The following is a 15799-nucleotide window of genomic DNA, read 5'->3' on the forward strand; positions in this document are numbered from 1 at the left end:
CTCTGTTTCTCAGGCTTGTGAGGACTTGCAGAGAGGGGAGTGAAATGATATCTTCCCCAGCTTAACATGTTGCTTAAATGTTTTAGGGAAAGCTGGAATGCACAAGCTGTGGATAAATTTGTAATGCAAGAAAACAGAAATTTAGAAAAACTGCATTTTAGTGATTAATACAAAATAAAATGCAAAGCAAGTGGTCACTACTTTACTACTTCACTCCTTCCTGTGCCTGCCAACTTATACACCGAGTCACAAAATCAAAAAGCCAGCAGGAGAACCTGAGGAGATTTGTCTTGTAAGCAAATGAACTGCAAGCACCCTGGAGGCAGAACCCCCTGAGTTCCTGGGCTCCTTTAGGCATTGAATGGGTAGTTACTGAATGACTGGAAAAGGAAAACCATCAGTTGATTTCATCTTTTTACTTTGCTACTAAAATTTGTCCTAGTTATTTCACAAGAAGCCTGGGTAATGACAAGAGGAAATCTACTTTTGCTTGGAATCCTCGCAGACCTAATGAAACCTGGTGGTGTGTGAAAAGGCCCTAGATAGGGAGTCCAGGCCATGGGCTCCCATCAGCTCCACCACTTAGCCGTGTGTGTGTCACCGTGGGTGAGTCACTGAACCTCCTTTTTTCTGTTGTTTATATTTATAAAAGGAGCTTTACACCTGCCCTGCTTACTTCCCAGAGGTGGTGAGAGAGTGCATGAAGTAAAGGGATATGGACGTGCCTGGCACGGGAAGCCTGGCTGTTCTGGGCTCAGCCTCCACAGCTCTCCATCTTCCTGCCCAGAGCATTTCGGGCATGTGCTGTTGGTTGAGAGTGGTGGGCCTTTGGGAAATGTTTGCTACTGGAGACATAGGAGTACCGTATGAACTCAGTTCTGTACCTCTCTACATCACGCCAAATGGTGTGTGAGAAGACGGCTGTTTTTATGCTGGGTTTTGCACCATGGCCTACTTCGTGAGCCCTGTGAGCTCACTGGGCTGCCTGTGGCGAGGGCGGGCAGCTAGTGTGTGCTGGTCTTTGTGGATTTGGTCACCTTTTGCAAATAAAGGGATGCTTTGCTTGCCTGGGTGGTTCTGCTGATCGCGTTCAGGTAACACATGGACAAGTTTATGAGCGACGAAGGCAAGAGCTGGGCTCACCTCCTGTACTCCTCCTCATGCCTGCCCGCTGTTTCACTTTCAGGATGCCACTCTGCCTCATGTTGCCAGCCCTGCCTGCTCAGGTGTGGAGTCTCCCCAAAGAGATTCTGAGACTCTTGAGTCTCTGTGGAAAGGAGCAGTCCGCCGGCAAGTAGGGCGCAGCAGGGTGGAGACAGGGTAGAATCCTGAACAAGGAAGGGATCCTACTTCTGTCTGCAGTGCACCCTGTCTTGCGGCTCGACGTGCAGTTTAGAAAGTACTTTTCATTTTCTTTGAGAGAATAACCAGAGATCTTTCACAGCCATGATGCAGGCATTTTACAAATCCTTGATATAAATGAGTTTGACCTACGTTTCCAGTTCCTTTCTTCAGCACCATGAGCTTGGTGGTTGTACTTCCAGTCAGTTTCCTTCTCGTGTAGTAATTGAACAGCCCCCATCTGTTTCCACCCACTGTCAGAGGCCTCTCCATCTCATGGTTGTGGACAGGTGCCGGGGAAAATCTTAAATCATTTTTAGATGATGCAAATAATTCCCTTCATGATAGCTACTGGCCATTACCCTTTCCCCCAAAAAAGGTGCTTTATTAATATATGCATTCCTAATGCTTAGATTTTTTTGTATGGGTGGAGAAAATGAACAGCATGTATCTTACACACTGTGTGGGGTAAATGCTATTTAAATCCGGCTGGAGCTGCTAAGCATCACACCAACATGAGATTGCTGGCTGGGGGCCAGATTTTTTTTTTTTTCTTTCTGAGGAGGGGTCAGACTTCAGAGAACTAAGCCATCTGTCCAACAAATTATTTTAAGTCTTTAATAACAAATAGTTTGCAGCGTATCTTAATGTGTATAGTAGAAAATGAATGTTTTGCAAAACTGATATCTTTGGGAATGTCTTCCACATTCTGTGCTGTCATTTGGTATTGTAATCCCAATTTGGTAGCACACGGCTTTGTATTAATATTTTGCAGAATTAATTAGTTCATTAAAAGCAAAATTTTATGCTGGCATGCCAGTACAGTGCACTTCTTTAGAAGGCTCCTGCTTGTAAGAGGCATCGAGCTTTTACCACAACAGATGCCGGGTTTGGTGGCTGCTCCTCGAGCCCAGGACTTCAAAGGGTCTATGCTGCTTTCTTTGAGGTTTATTGTGAGGCGCTCTCGGCCGCTGTTGTTAGTGACTTTTGACGGCTGATATAATGAACTCACCCACACCTCAGATCTTCATAGGCTAATGAGAACTTTGCATTGTAGCTGTTTCGTAGTAGCCTAACTTGGGTCTCATGGCTGTATTTGAACATGCTGCCTACTTCTTCAGCAAGTACTTAGGGCCTGTTTGCTAGGTGCCAGGCCCTGTGGCAGGGATCCCACATGGAAGAGGGCAGCCATTCCATCCCAGGGAGCCCTGGGATTCAGAAGCTAGATATTGAATAAACACTCAGGAGCGACAGAGACTATAACAGCACCATTCCGAGGTGGGGAAATAAGGGAGTTCTGGCACTCCTGAGGAAGTGTCGTTTAAGCTGAACCCAAAGACTTGCAGCCTAAGGAAGAGTGACCTAGGCATAGAGGTGGGAGCAGCTGTGCAGAGAACCTTCCAGGGATCTGGAAGGTCGCAGCAGCCAGACGGAAGGAAAGGGTGTCCTTGGCCCTCTGAGGACTGGAGATTCTAGTTCCCACTGAGCTGTGCCTCCACAGAGGTGCAGAAATCAGGGACCTCTTTCCTTAGCCCAGCAAGGAGCTCGTGAAGCAAGGGCAGCGCAGGGTGGTTTCCCATGCTCACATGACTTCACATGTACTTTGACCTTGCTGGAGGGATTAACAGTGAGAGGCGGTTGTTCAAAATAAACAAATATGAAAGATAAATGTTGATGAGAAGTGGGGAAAAGGGGATGCTTGCACGTTGATGATGGAAATGTAAATTAGTACAGCCATTATGGAAACCGTATGGAGGTTCCTCCAAAAATTAAAATTAGAACTCTATAAGACTTAGCAGTCCCACTATTGGGTGTGTATTCACAGGAAATGAAGTCAGCATGTTAAGAGACATCTGCATTCCCATGTTCATTGTAGCATTAGTAAAAGTAGTCAGATATGGAGTCAGCCTAAGTGTTCATTGGCAGATTAGTGGATCAAGAAAATGTGAGGTGTACACATTTGAATAATATTCAGCCTTTAAAAGAAGGAAATTCTGTCATTTGCAACAACACAAATAAACCTAGAGGATATTATTTTAAATTAAATAAGCCAGGCACAGAAAGACACCTATCACATGATCTCTCTTACATGCAGAATCTTTAAAAGTCAAATTCATAGAAGCAGAGTAGAATGGCAGTTACCAGGGGCTTGCTAGGGCATTGGGTTGGGAAGATGTGGTCCAGAGGATACAGAATTTCAGCTAGGAGGAAGCAAGTTCAGGAAATCACTTGTACAACATAGTGACCGTAGTTAATAACAATGTATTGTATTCTTAAAAAATTGCTGAGAGAATAGATCTTAATTAATCTCACCATGCACACAAAATGGTAAGTATGTGAGGTAATTCATGTGTGAATTCACTTGTTATAGCCATTCCACAGTGTACATGTATTTCAGGACACATTATATAGGATAAATATATATAAGTTTTATTTGCTAATTCAAGATAAATAAAACTAACCTAAGGGCTCCATCATGGAAACATGATTTTAAGATTACCAGGACTGTTAGATTTACTATACCCTGTCCCAGTTCAGTTGTGGTCACTTCTAGGCTGCAACCAAGATAAACGGATGGATGGGTGGGTGGATGGATGGATGGATAGATAGATAGGTGGGTGGATGGATGGAGAGAGAGAGAGATGGATAGATGGATGCATGTGTTGCACAGGCACCTGCACCTCCACCCCCACCCCCACCCTGCCAGCATGAAAATATCCTCACTAGGGGAGGTAGCAGGGGACAAAACAAAACAAAAACCATTCAGAAAGCAACAAGAAGAAAACACCAGAGATCCTGGGTTCCGGAAAGATTGGGCAAGGGCACTTAACATGAGATCCACACATGGACACTGGGATCTGTGAGTGGCAGGAAGTTGGAGTACAGACTTCCCGCAGATGCATGTTCGTTTTCAGTACCTTCTCCGTGGGATTTGGGACCCAAGGAGGTTTCATATCATATACAAAGATATGAAAAATTGTGCTCTATATGTGTAGTAAGAATTATAATGCATTCTGCTGTCGTGTATTTAAAAAAATAAATCAATCTAATAAATAAATAAATAAAGCCACTGATGAAAGAAATTGGAAAACCCAAGAGTCTTTTGTGTATTTGCCAAACATACTCCCCCCCCCCCCCAAAGAAATATTTAAGTGTATTCCCTGCAAGTAGAAATGAGAGAACTGGGAGACGACAGTGGCGAGTGGCTTCCAAATAACCTGGCCATCCAGCAGGATGAGGCCTTAGGGGTCGTGTTACGGTGCACCTACACAGACCACCTCTTGGAGGCACTGCTAAAGGCCTAGATCGGAGTGGACTTTGGGCAAGGGGACCTCTAGGTCCTGTTCTTTAATTCTCTGATTAAGGCCCTTTGTGGAACAAGCTGAGCTTCTTGAAGAAAATCAGAAGAGAACAAGACTTACAGGGGTACAGAAATCAACATTAGGATCTGAGAATGGTGTGGTTGTTTCTGATACAGCAGAGACTGAAGCTCAGTCCCAGGAAACCATTGGAAACTTCAGTAGAGCAGGTCTGTCTGTCCTGGCAAAGATTGAGTTAGAAACCTTTTGACCATACTTAGAGAGCAGGGCAGGGAAACAGGACTCTGGTTGCTTTAGACTTAATTTTTTGACTGAAAATACTGAAGTTATGAATCACACCTTGATCCAAACCTGTGATTTCTAGAAGTTTGTGTTTCTATCCTGGTTTTTGGACTGTCAAACCAGCTTATGAGCTGAGTGCTTCAAGAAGGAGAACCAAGCAGCTCTCCATTTTCGAAAGGCTCCTGTAATGTAAATAGGAACAGCAATCTTTCCAAGTTATTACCCTGTTAACAGGTTGACAGATATGTGCAAATTGTGACTCACTGCTCAATTTGGCACTAAAATAATGTCTTTCCGCGCCGCGTCTGCTCAAGTGTAAACTAGTCACCACTGCTGTGTTACTGCTTGTTTGCCTATATTCCAAAGGTAAAAATTAAAGTAATTTGATTCTGCCACGGAACGGAGTGTGACATATGGTGGCAGTGTGGGAGGGGAGCACGCTGTTCCTACCTGTCCTCAGCCCTGCTCTCGCAGCGGGTGCTGCGGGCTGCGGGCTCTGTGCAGACGCGCACTGCCCCGGGGGGGGGGCAGTTCTGGGAAGTGCTGCCAAGGCCACCTCCCTGGTCAGCCTGCACCCCTAGCAAGAAGAAGGTGCCATTTTTGTCTCCAGCCTTTGAATTTGACGTTCCAAGCTTTCCTTATTTCTGACAAGTCACTAGTGGTGGATTTGTGTTTCAGAGTCTGTGTCTATTTTAAAATGAAGTGTTTTGATTTTTGCTTCTAAAATTTCGACATTGTTTTCCTCAGCTAAAGGTGCAGCTGACTTTCTCTCCTCTTCTTTTTAGCCAACACATAATGTCACCTATAACAAAGAAATTTACATCTCCTTTATGTCAGGCATGTGAATGAAAAGCAGTCTCCTTAAAATTCACTCTTGCCTAATGCAATCTTTGAATCGAGTTTGCTGGGCATTATCTAAGTCACCAGTTGGAGGAAGAACCAACCCAGACCTCTCTGCTTTCCCGGTGCCCACCGCAGATACTTTTCCTAGGAACTGGTTTTCTCCTGCCCCTGCCTTCTCTCATAGATAAGATCTTCCAAGTAAAGGAATCCAGGAATGGCAGGGAGCATTTGAGACCTGCCCCGTCAGAACCCTGGCCCTTGCTGAAAAGGCAAGCAGAGTCAGGGAGTTGGTGTAGAATTCTGGAAACCTACACACTGGGCTTTCCTTCTAGGTTCTTGTGGTCACATAACCGACCGGTTCCCATTTTCCTAAAGAGATGGTGGTTTCCAGCGTGTATTCCTAAGCCTTCAAGGTGAAAGGCACAGGAGAAAGCAAATTATGATGTTGCCTTTGTGCTGAACTTCTGCATATTCATTTGCCTTCCACTGTCCAGAGCTATGATGGCTATCGATTGAGGGTCAGTTCAGTATGCCTGCCTCCCCCTTTCCCCATTAGCATAGACTTAGCAGTGACCTCCATTCACACAGGACAGTGGACTTCTGCTTCCTGCTGAGTCTGAAGAAACTGGGTTTAAACCACCCACAGATCTAGAAAAGGAGTACAGAACTGTGAGAATGTTTCCCGTGACCTGGTGTAAACTCTTGGCATGGAGTTTTTGTCATGTGTCTTCTGTCCTTGGAGCAGATGTTGGGCAGTGGTGAAAAGGAGTTGATTGCCTCCTTTCTTCCTCCATTCACATTTTTTGGTGGCTTCTAAGCTTGTGCCCAAGGCTGTATGCCACGGGCTGTGAGTCTAGGTGGGGACTCCAGAGACAGCAGGTGGGGTCCTGGTCAGTCAGTTTCTTAGCCACCCAGGAGTGAGGCCTCACCTTTAGGAAACACTCGCCTCTCCATGCCTCGTTCTCACGTTGTGGGCCCTTCGAGAGCGAGGAGAGAGCCGTTACTCCTGATCATAGAAGCCGTTGTGCCCTTGAGGAGAACTGCGTAGTCTCCTTCTCCTTCGCTCCAGAGCCTGTGCCCTCGCACCTCCACTGCCTCTCATGCATGCCCCTCGGCTCCCATCTGCTCGCTGTCCTGGTTGGCTCCCCTCCTTCTCCAGCTGTCCTGTGCAGTAAGGAAGCCCGCCAGCTGCACTGGCAGGATCCCTTTCTACCCTCTGTCCTGAGTATGCTGGGTTCACTTTTCAACAAAGGACATCATGCCGCCTGCCCTCCCCCAGGAGCCCAGCTCTAACTGCAGTCCTCTCATGTTGTCAGTGCAGGGCTTATTCCTCCTTCCCTCAGAGTATGCCTTTTACATGTCCCTGATTTAATGGACACGTGATTTAATTTGTCATAACTAACGGATAGGAAATCCAATGCCAAAGCCTTAATAGATAGTTTTGCATCTCCGCTATTATATTGTACATGCCCTTGTGCCCAGTGTGATTGCCTGGTGAGCACAAATACTCGTATGATTTTGTTCTCCAGGGACTGAGCCAGACCGGCTCTGTTTATGCTGTGGGTGGCATCCCCACAGTGAGCCTCCAGAGCAGAGAACTCATCCCACCAAGAGAGCACGTTTGCAGACTAGGCCCATGGTGTAGCAGAACTGCCAGCAAGGCATTCAAAATCTTTGAGGACTTAATATGTACTAGATGCCATGCCAGGTGCTTAATGTTGTGGTCTCAGTGATTATTAATCCTCTCCAGATACAGGTTTTGCTTGGACCAGAAGAACAGGACTCCCTGTTAGTGGAATAAAAATTGAACTGATGCTTGTCTGGTATATTTGGTTGTAGTGAGAGAGGTTTTAGGGTCAAAGAAGGGGACAGGAGTTGTGGCTCAGTGGAGAGCGCTTGCCTGGCATGTGTGAGGTCCTGAGTTTGATCCTCAATACCTCAGCATCACAAATAAATAAATGAATATCCATTGGCAACTAGACAAAATATTTTTTTTAGAAAAAGAGTTTGGGGGCGCTGGGGTTGTGGCTCAGAGATAGAGTGCTCACCTAGCATGTATCAGGCACAAGGTTCAAACCTCAGCACCATGTGAAAATAAAGATATTGTGTCCACCTAAAGCTAAAAAATAAATGTTTTTTTAAGAAAGAGTTTAGGAATAAAATCATAATAGGCAAATGAAAAACTAATCAAACCAAGACAAAACATAGATCTAGTAAAACAGAAGTCTGTACAAGTAAATAAATGTACTCATAAGCCACTGTGTGGCTCAGCTTTTTTCAAAATTATAAGCAGAAATTTTGGAATGTAACACAGAGTACTGATTTAAGCAAAACTTGTGATATGCTATAATTTTAATTAGAACATAACTGAGGAAACAGGAATGACTTTGGGTATTTAAAACAGAGGAATTTAATTCAAGGGATTTGGCTACCTGGGTGGTAGTGGGCAGCCCAGAGATGGGCAATAGCAGGAAGCTGTGGCCAGCTGGACTGGCTGCCTCCTAGAGCCCAGTGGCCTGGAAGGTGGCACAGCTAAACTCCCACCCCTGTTGAAGAAAGCTAATAGACCATGGCATAAGATGAATAGTTCAGAATGAGCATTCAAAACATTTTGTTGTTGTTTGTTAAATTAAAAGCCAAGTCTTAGTCCACTGTGGGCTTATAGTCCTTTGCCAGGGTTCTAGTTCACATGCATGTGTTTCTGATTCTCACCTAGATATGTGGACGACGTGATCAGCCGCATTGACAGGATGTTCCCTGAGATGTCCATCCACTTATCCAGGCCCAATGGGACATCAGCTGTGCTCCTGGTAAGAGCTGCTTGACTATTTGTGGAGACATGTGGAAGAAAAATTGCCTTCAAAATTAACTCTCTGATCCTGTGTGGTAGGATCTATAGACTGGAGATTAGATTCCAGTTTGATGGTAAACAGCATGTTTTGTTTTGTTTTGTTGTTTAATTTCATTCTATAGGCTAACCATTCTACATGTTGAAACCTTGCTTTTGAACAGAATTTGCAGGCCCATGCAAGAGTTAACCCAAGTGGAAAGACACAGTGAGCCCTCCAGTCAATTCACTTGCAGACCTGTCCCTGACAGTGCTGTGGTGACTACGTTTTCTTTGTTCCCAAGAGTCGCATGAGATAGGAATACTGTTTAGCTATTGGATCCTACAATCCAAGAAAACACTCTTTAAAACAGAACCAGCTTTCATGGGACTCATTGATGAAATTCTTCTGTGTTTGAAGAAGGCATCTGCACCCTTGTCACCAATGGCTTCTGGTTTTGTTCTTTCTGACTTGGGTTTGCTCCAAGCAGGTTGGCTTCATAATCTCGCCCCCGATGTTTGAATTTTCATAAATTCACCAGAGACCTTGTGTTTCAGAAATACAGTGGGCTGGAAACGCAAAATCATACGGCTAGCCAGAGATGCCTGAGCCTCAGCAACAAGGGTTCCTGCCATTCCATACAGCAGCAGGTGCTGAGAGGCCCTTTCAGGAACCACCACCTTTCGTGGGTGGCAGGATTTGCCAGTTGAGAGCTGAGGCTCCGTGTCTGGTCACTGGCTGCTGCCTTGGGGCCCAGGGTGCACTCCCCATTTTCGCATTTTACTTGAGTGAAATCTTACAAATAGCCAGTCACCCAGATGCCCTGCTATTCATCAAGCCATTCATCTTAGAAGAACAGGCTTATGTGTGTGCCTTAATGTGCTTATTTTGTGTTTTTCTCCTAAGGATGGAAAGGATGTGGGCTTGTTAAGCGTGCAGTGTTTCATTGGTGAGAAAAACATTAGTGAAGTTCATCTGGATAACGTGCTACTTTTCTATAAAATTCTTTCTGCTAAAATATAAAGGGAATGAGATAATACAGTGTTCTTTTGATAGAAAAAGAAAGCAGTTTTCTTTATATAAAAGGTATCTGTCTACACAACATGCAGTATTTTCTGCCTCCATTAAGTGCACAAATTGTCTACATGTTAGGATCCTCTAGAGCTTGCAGATAAAACATAAATCCTGCTTTCAACATATTTGACAGGAACCAAAGAGTTAATGAAGATAAAAATGAGAGTGTCCTCAGTGAAATAGGTTTGTTCAAATTATTTCTGGGTCATTGGGCTTCCATTTCGTGATGAAGGCAGGAACTTGGCATTGGAGGGAATGGGTAAGCAGGATCACAGGCAAACAGGCCCAAGACGCTGCAGTTACTTCCACCTGAGAAGGCAGCTCTGTCTCACCGTGACCTGTCAGCCTCCTCTGCTCCTGGGGAGCTGCTATTCTGATAGACTGATGAGAGTGTGGGGCGCTCTTCAGAGGAAGAATCCCCATCACATAAACCATTTTTACCCCTGCAACAGCTCATTCAGATCTGTGTACGTTTAGCCAGCTAGTTGTTACCTGTCTTCAGTGACACAGGAATTCACAGCCCGTGGTGCTTATTTGTAGGGACAGAGGTGGTGATTAGATTGAGAATCAACATCCAGGCAGGGAATCATACTTTGAACATAATTGCTTTATTTGGCTTCTACTTTTAAAGGAAGGTGTTTCAGTGGCTTGCAGCTCCCTAGGCCATTTGCCTCTGCCACACCATCTTCTGTGAGGGACGGGGAAGGAAAGTCTCAGCTGGGAGGGACATCAGGACGGACAGCTACCCCCACCCCCCACCACCACCTCTTCTAGTAACCTGTTTCCTGGACTTCAGTGGTAGAGGTCAGGGACCTATAGTGTAGTCAGAAGGACACCACCTCGGGAGCCACAAGCAGGAGTTGAAAGTGTTTTCCAGAGGGGAAGGCTTGAGCAGTGGTGAGCCTGGTGGAAAAGGCCAGTCAGGAGGCCCTTGAAGCAGGAAGGCCCTTCTTGAGCAGCCTCTGCCTGTACCTCCTCTCCCCTTCCTGGCCAGAGCTGAACCGTGCCAGTGCTTCTCCTCCTACAGCAGGCTTCCTTGGACGCGCCCCACAGAAACCTCTTCTGATTCACTTCAGCAGCGAAGAGGTTGGCTTTCGCTTGGGTGTTGCTCTTTCATGATGCTCACAGCCTCAAAGATTCAGGTCACTTGCCAGGAGGCTCAAAACCAGGATAGGCACAGATACGGAACAGAACAGTGTCCTCTTGGGGCCCTGGGACCCAAATGATTTGTCATTAGGGCCTTCCCCCCCTGCCATACAGCCTGGGAGGAGCCTGAAGTTGCTGGTCCGCTTTTGTTGGGGGCAGGGGATCCAGCCTTGGCTGCCCACTGAAGTGCACAGGAGAGGAAGGGAAGTGATTAATTCCCCATAGGAAGAGGGCAGCCCGTGGAAGCAGCATCATAGTGGCTGGCTTGGACTCATGTGGTGCTCCCGGTGCCCCCACCCCAGGTGGGAGGCTCCACCTATGTTTATCTGACAGGTGGAAAGCAGAGGCAATCCTCTCTTATTGCTCCCAGCTGGGACCCTGCCCAGCCCGGCCTCCAGAATGCTGTCCTCCTGTTTCTGAGTGTAGCTCATGCTGGAGCCATGAAAAATTTGAATGGTGCCAGGCAAGTCATTTTTTCTTAAAAAAAAATTCTGTGCAAATTGTTAGATACAAAGGAGTATATATAATGTTTGTGTAAATTATAAAGCACCAATAAACCCATGAGCCCACCACTTGATTTGAGAAGCAGAAGAGTGGCAGTGTGTGCTCCTCCCTGATATCTGCCTTTCTACTGCCCGAGGTCTCCTCCCTCCTAAGAACCCTCCTTCTCCTATTCTAAATGTGGTTTGCTACCTGCGTACATACCCTAAGGGTCCTTGAGTTTAAGCTTCATAAAAAAATAGTTTCCTGCTATGCCTGATGTTTCTGAGATGTACCCACCCTGTGGCTGGTTGTGTGTTCGTTGTTCCCTTGCAGTCCATTCTGTGTCACCCACACTTCATTCTTTCTCTAGTCAGGACATGTTGGGGTTCTTCCCAGTTTTGCATTTTAAATAAGGTCAATGTGAGCATTCTTGTGCACACACCAGGATAACATTTTAAGCTTTGGTCTAGGCCATGGTGCCAGTGCAAGCCTTACGTGGCTGGTGGGATGGCGTTTTCCCAGGAGTCACCTGAGTTGTGAAGCAATAAGGGTGTTGTCCCACACGGGTGTACACAGAGGTCCACAAGTGGTTGCTAATAATGGCCTAGGTTCCTCAGTAGCACCTTCCACTGATTGCCCTGCAGTGTCAAGTCTCCTGGTGAGCGAGTACAGGGGCTCTTGGGTTGCTTGGGTGTCTGCATGGAAGAAGTGCACAGTCATTGCACTCCAGGCGGATCACCAATAAAAGGCAGGGTGCTGTGTCCTCCCTCACGAGCAGTTGTTGCCATGCAGCCACGGAGCCCCTGAGTGCCTGACTATCTGCAGTTTGGGAGCCCAAGGCTGTCTACTAATGAATGTAGAAGAAGTGGGGAGAACAAGGGAAATGACACTTTTTGAGGCTTCTATTTTAGGCAGCTGAGATCAGTTTGTTTCATCTAAAACCAAACCAGCTCTTCATTGTTGGCCTAGAAGCATCAGGGTTTCAGGCCCATCAGAAACAGGAACAGTCCAAGAAGCACATGCTCGAATTTTCCTCATAGTCATCCCACTGGTAGTACATGCAGAGGAAATGAGATGGGGTAAGAGGAGAGATGGGAGGACAGATAGGTACCCAGTAAGTACTTGCTGAATAAAGACATGAATGGCCGAAATAAAAGCTTCTTAGTATGGGCTGCAGTGGAGCCCTGCTCTCTAGCTGCTCAGGAGAGCAGGAGTAAGACATTTATAACAGTCTGATCTTGAAACCAACAGGGCAGTTATTGCCTTAACTTCTTCTGGTATCTTTTGAGCCTTAGGTGATCAGTTGTAGCCAGTACCCTTCCAATCCCAGCTTCTGTAATAACCTAAACTTTCGCCTCTTACATAATCTAAATACATGTGGCTCTCTCTGCTCCACTGGGGGCTGTGCTGGTGTTGTTAAGTTAATAACTCATGATATAATGAATCCTGCTTCTGTTCTTTGGAGGAATGAGCTCAGTCATCCAAAAATAAATTTAGCGATGTTGATATTTAGTTTCAGTTAATCTACTGCCTAACATCCCATTATTAATTTTCTTGAAACAGTCAAAATATTGTAAGAGCTTAACTGAGTCAGAGACTGGAACAAGCTGCTGGCTTCTCAGCATTTAAAATATTAATCTACAATTTTTGACTGATGTACTATGTACAAAAATGTAAGAAAACCAGAAAAAGAAGCTGTACTGTGATATTTGAAATATACCTTGATATTTTATGATCTTTATTTAGATGTTATTTGATTTTTTTAAAAATAAAGTTCATTTTTCTGTCTAAACGCATATTTTAACTAACCTTCAGTTTTTTAGCACATCCAGCCTTGCTTGAATGACATCTTTTCTGAAACCATTTGGACGCATTATCTCATTTTAACTCTGCCCCAAGTTGTTTGAGGGAGAAAAAAACTGCTGAACTACTAACCATTTGTGCTTGGATTTCTCCACTGAGCTCAAGAGTTGGCATCCTGAGTGGACCTGAGAGTCACCAGGGGAGTTTGTGCACAGTATGGCACATCCTGGCAAGCTGCATAGCCATCTCAATGTGCGGCCTTGGGGCAGAGCTCAAGAGCTGCACTTCCCTTGCCCCCAGGACCTCTCTAGGGACCCATGGAACACAGTTTAAGAAATGTGATGTTGAACTCATCATGCCTTGGACTTGTGGTGAAGTCTGGCCTTTCTTGGTTCATCTAAAACCAAACCAGCTCAGGCGTCAAGCTGGCCTGTGAGCTGTGCCACCGAAGCATGCATACTTATTCAGAAAACACTGCACCAGGCCAGAAGCACACATACTTAGGGATTGCTTGGTAAGAACCAGGCACAGCCCTATGTTCTTGGAGTTGCATTATAGCTCAGAAAACAGACCAGAGATATGATGTGATGTGGGTGGTGAGGTTAAGGTGAACAGAAGAGGGTGGGGGAGCTGGAGAGGGATGGGGTGCTGCAGGGTAGGGCAGAAGCTGAGAGCTGAAGCAGTGAGCTGCCTGGAGGGCGGGGTCCAGGAGGGGGCGGAGGAATGGAAGAAAGCCTGCCTGCCGGGGACAGGGGCAAGTTCCACTAACACCAGGAGAGCAGGGCACAGGGAACTGCGGGGGGGGGGGGGGGGGGGAGCCACCCCCGGTGTGCAAGAGCTGGCCTTCACTTAGGAGGCTGGGTAGGATGTGGGGTTTCATGAGCTTTTTGTAATTTTGACTTCAATGTATGAAATTGAATTCATCATGATCCTTCCTGACCCAGGCATGACCTTTTCATATTTATTTACTTAGTTGTATTGAACCTACCACCCACCCAAGAGCCAGGCACTGTCTGCAGCCTGGACTTCCCGAGTGCCCCTCCTGCCCCAGTAGGGACCTGTTTCCCCTCCAGGGGTTTACTGTTCTCTTTATCACACATGTGTATTCTTTTTTTTTTTTTTTAAGTTTTTGTTTGTTCTTTTTAGTTATACATGACAGTAGAAACCATTTTGATATATTTATACAAGCTTGAAATATGTCATTCTAATTAGTATATTCTTAAATACATTCTGTCATTTTCTCTGTTTACAATGCAGTGTATTTCAAAGGTATTGCGTCTTCATGGACCAGTTTTTTACTAACTCTTAACTAAATTTTATTCAAATTGTATGTTTACTTATAGTTTATTCATGTTTACTGATATGAAATGTTCCATTATCTAAATATTTTCTAATTTAGTTTTCCATTTTCCATCAGTCTTCATCTGATTTGTTCCTAGGTTTGTGTGTTATAAGCAGTCCTGCTCAGACCATTCTTGTTTATGTTCCTTGGTCCCCATGGGCAGAAGGTTCTCTTAGATCTACTCCTAGGAGTGGGGCTTCTTGGTTCAGGAGGGTGGTTCTTAACTGCTGAGAATCATTGCCTCACAAGGGACCTTTGGCAGTGCCTGGAGACATTTTTAATTGCCACGACTTAGGGGAGGGTGCTGTTGGCATCTACTAGGCAGAGAATAGAAATTCTGCTACATGTGACAGTGAATAGGAGAACCTGCCCAGCAAAGAATTGTTCCCCCAAAATGAAAGTGCCATGGTTGAGAAACCCTGGTTTAGGGCATGCGAATGATCAACTTCCTGTGAAAATGCCAACATATTCTCTTAAACAGCCTGACTAAATTACACCCACCAGTCATTTTGGAAAACAGCTTTTGCCCAAACATTAAAAGACAATAGCTTTAGTTTTCTCCAGACTTTTTGTTTTTTTGTTTTGTTACTGGGGGATTGGACCCAGCCAGAGGTGCTTGCCCCTGGGCTACATCCCTAGTCCTTTTTACTTATTTATCTTTGAGACACAGTCTTATTAAGTTGCCCCTACTAGCCTTGAACTTGCCATCCTCCTGCCTCAGCCTCCCAAGTCTCTGAGATTACCAGTGCGTGCCACCATGCCGGGCTCCTTCAGACATTTCTGCAGGCCATCCCAGGCCCAAATTCTGTGATGCTACCAGAGTGGTCACTTTGGGGATCTAAACCCAGGTTTTAACATTTTTTCACTACCTGGAGTATTATTTGAATTCTTTGTTTAATGTCTTTTTAGTAAAACTGCCATTTTACGGACTTTATAGGAAAAAGTGGTCTTTATAGTTTTTCATTTTTGACACACAAGAACAGTTTTACCAAATTTTCCCCAGAGACATCTATTTCCAAGAACCCAGTCCTCAAATTGTGATCTGGGGACAGTGTCGTAGAGACCTTCTCAAAGGACCCATGAGATCAAAACTCCTTTCATGGCGATACTAAGGCATTGCTTTCCTTTTTTATTAATTCACAAGTTTATGATGAAATTTTCCACAGTCTACATGATATGAGATGACATCACTGTGCTAACACCTAAGTGCTCATGTATTTTTGTGTTTTAAACATTTCTCAATCTTAATTCCTAATACATAAATACTGATAGCTGCAACCCACAGAAATAAGCCCTTTGAGGTCCTCAGTAATTCTCAAGAGTGTAGAGAGGTCCTA

The 15799-nt window shown here is 45.2% G+C and overlaps 1 protein-coding gene across 1 annotated transcript in view; it reads left to right on the forward strand.

Annotated features, from left to right (window-relative positions):
- The window catches only part of MED27 (mediator complex subunit 27), a 191338-nt gene that overhangs the window by 120327 nt on the left and 55212 nt on the right, over window positions 1–15799 (forward strand). Inside the window, exon 4 of the mRNA XM_081280014.1 lies at window positions 8503–8596. Within this exon, the coding sequence (XP_081136140.1) occupies window positions 8503–8596 (94 nt within the window). The remainder of the gene's footprint in view (window positions 1–8502; window positions 8597–15799) is intronic.

This window comes from Spermophilus citellus (assembly GCF_964194105.1).
Source record: "Spermophilus citellus genome assembly, chromosome: 2".
Taxonomy (NCBI): Eukaryota; Metazoa; Chordata; class Mammalia; order Rodentia; family Sciuridae; genus Spermophilus; species Spermophilus citellus.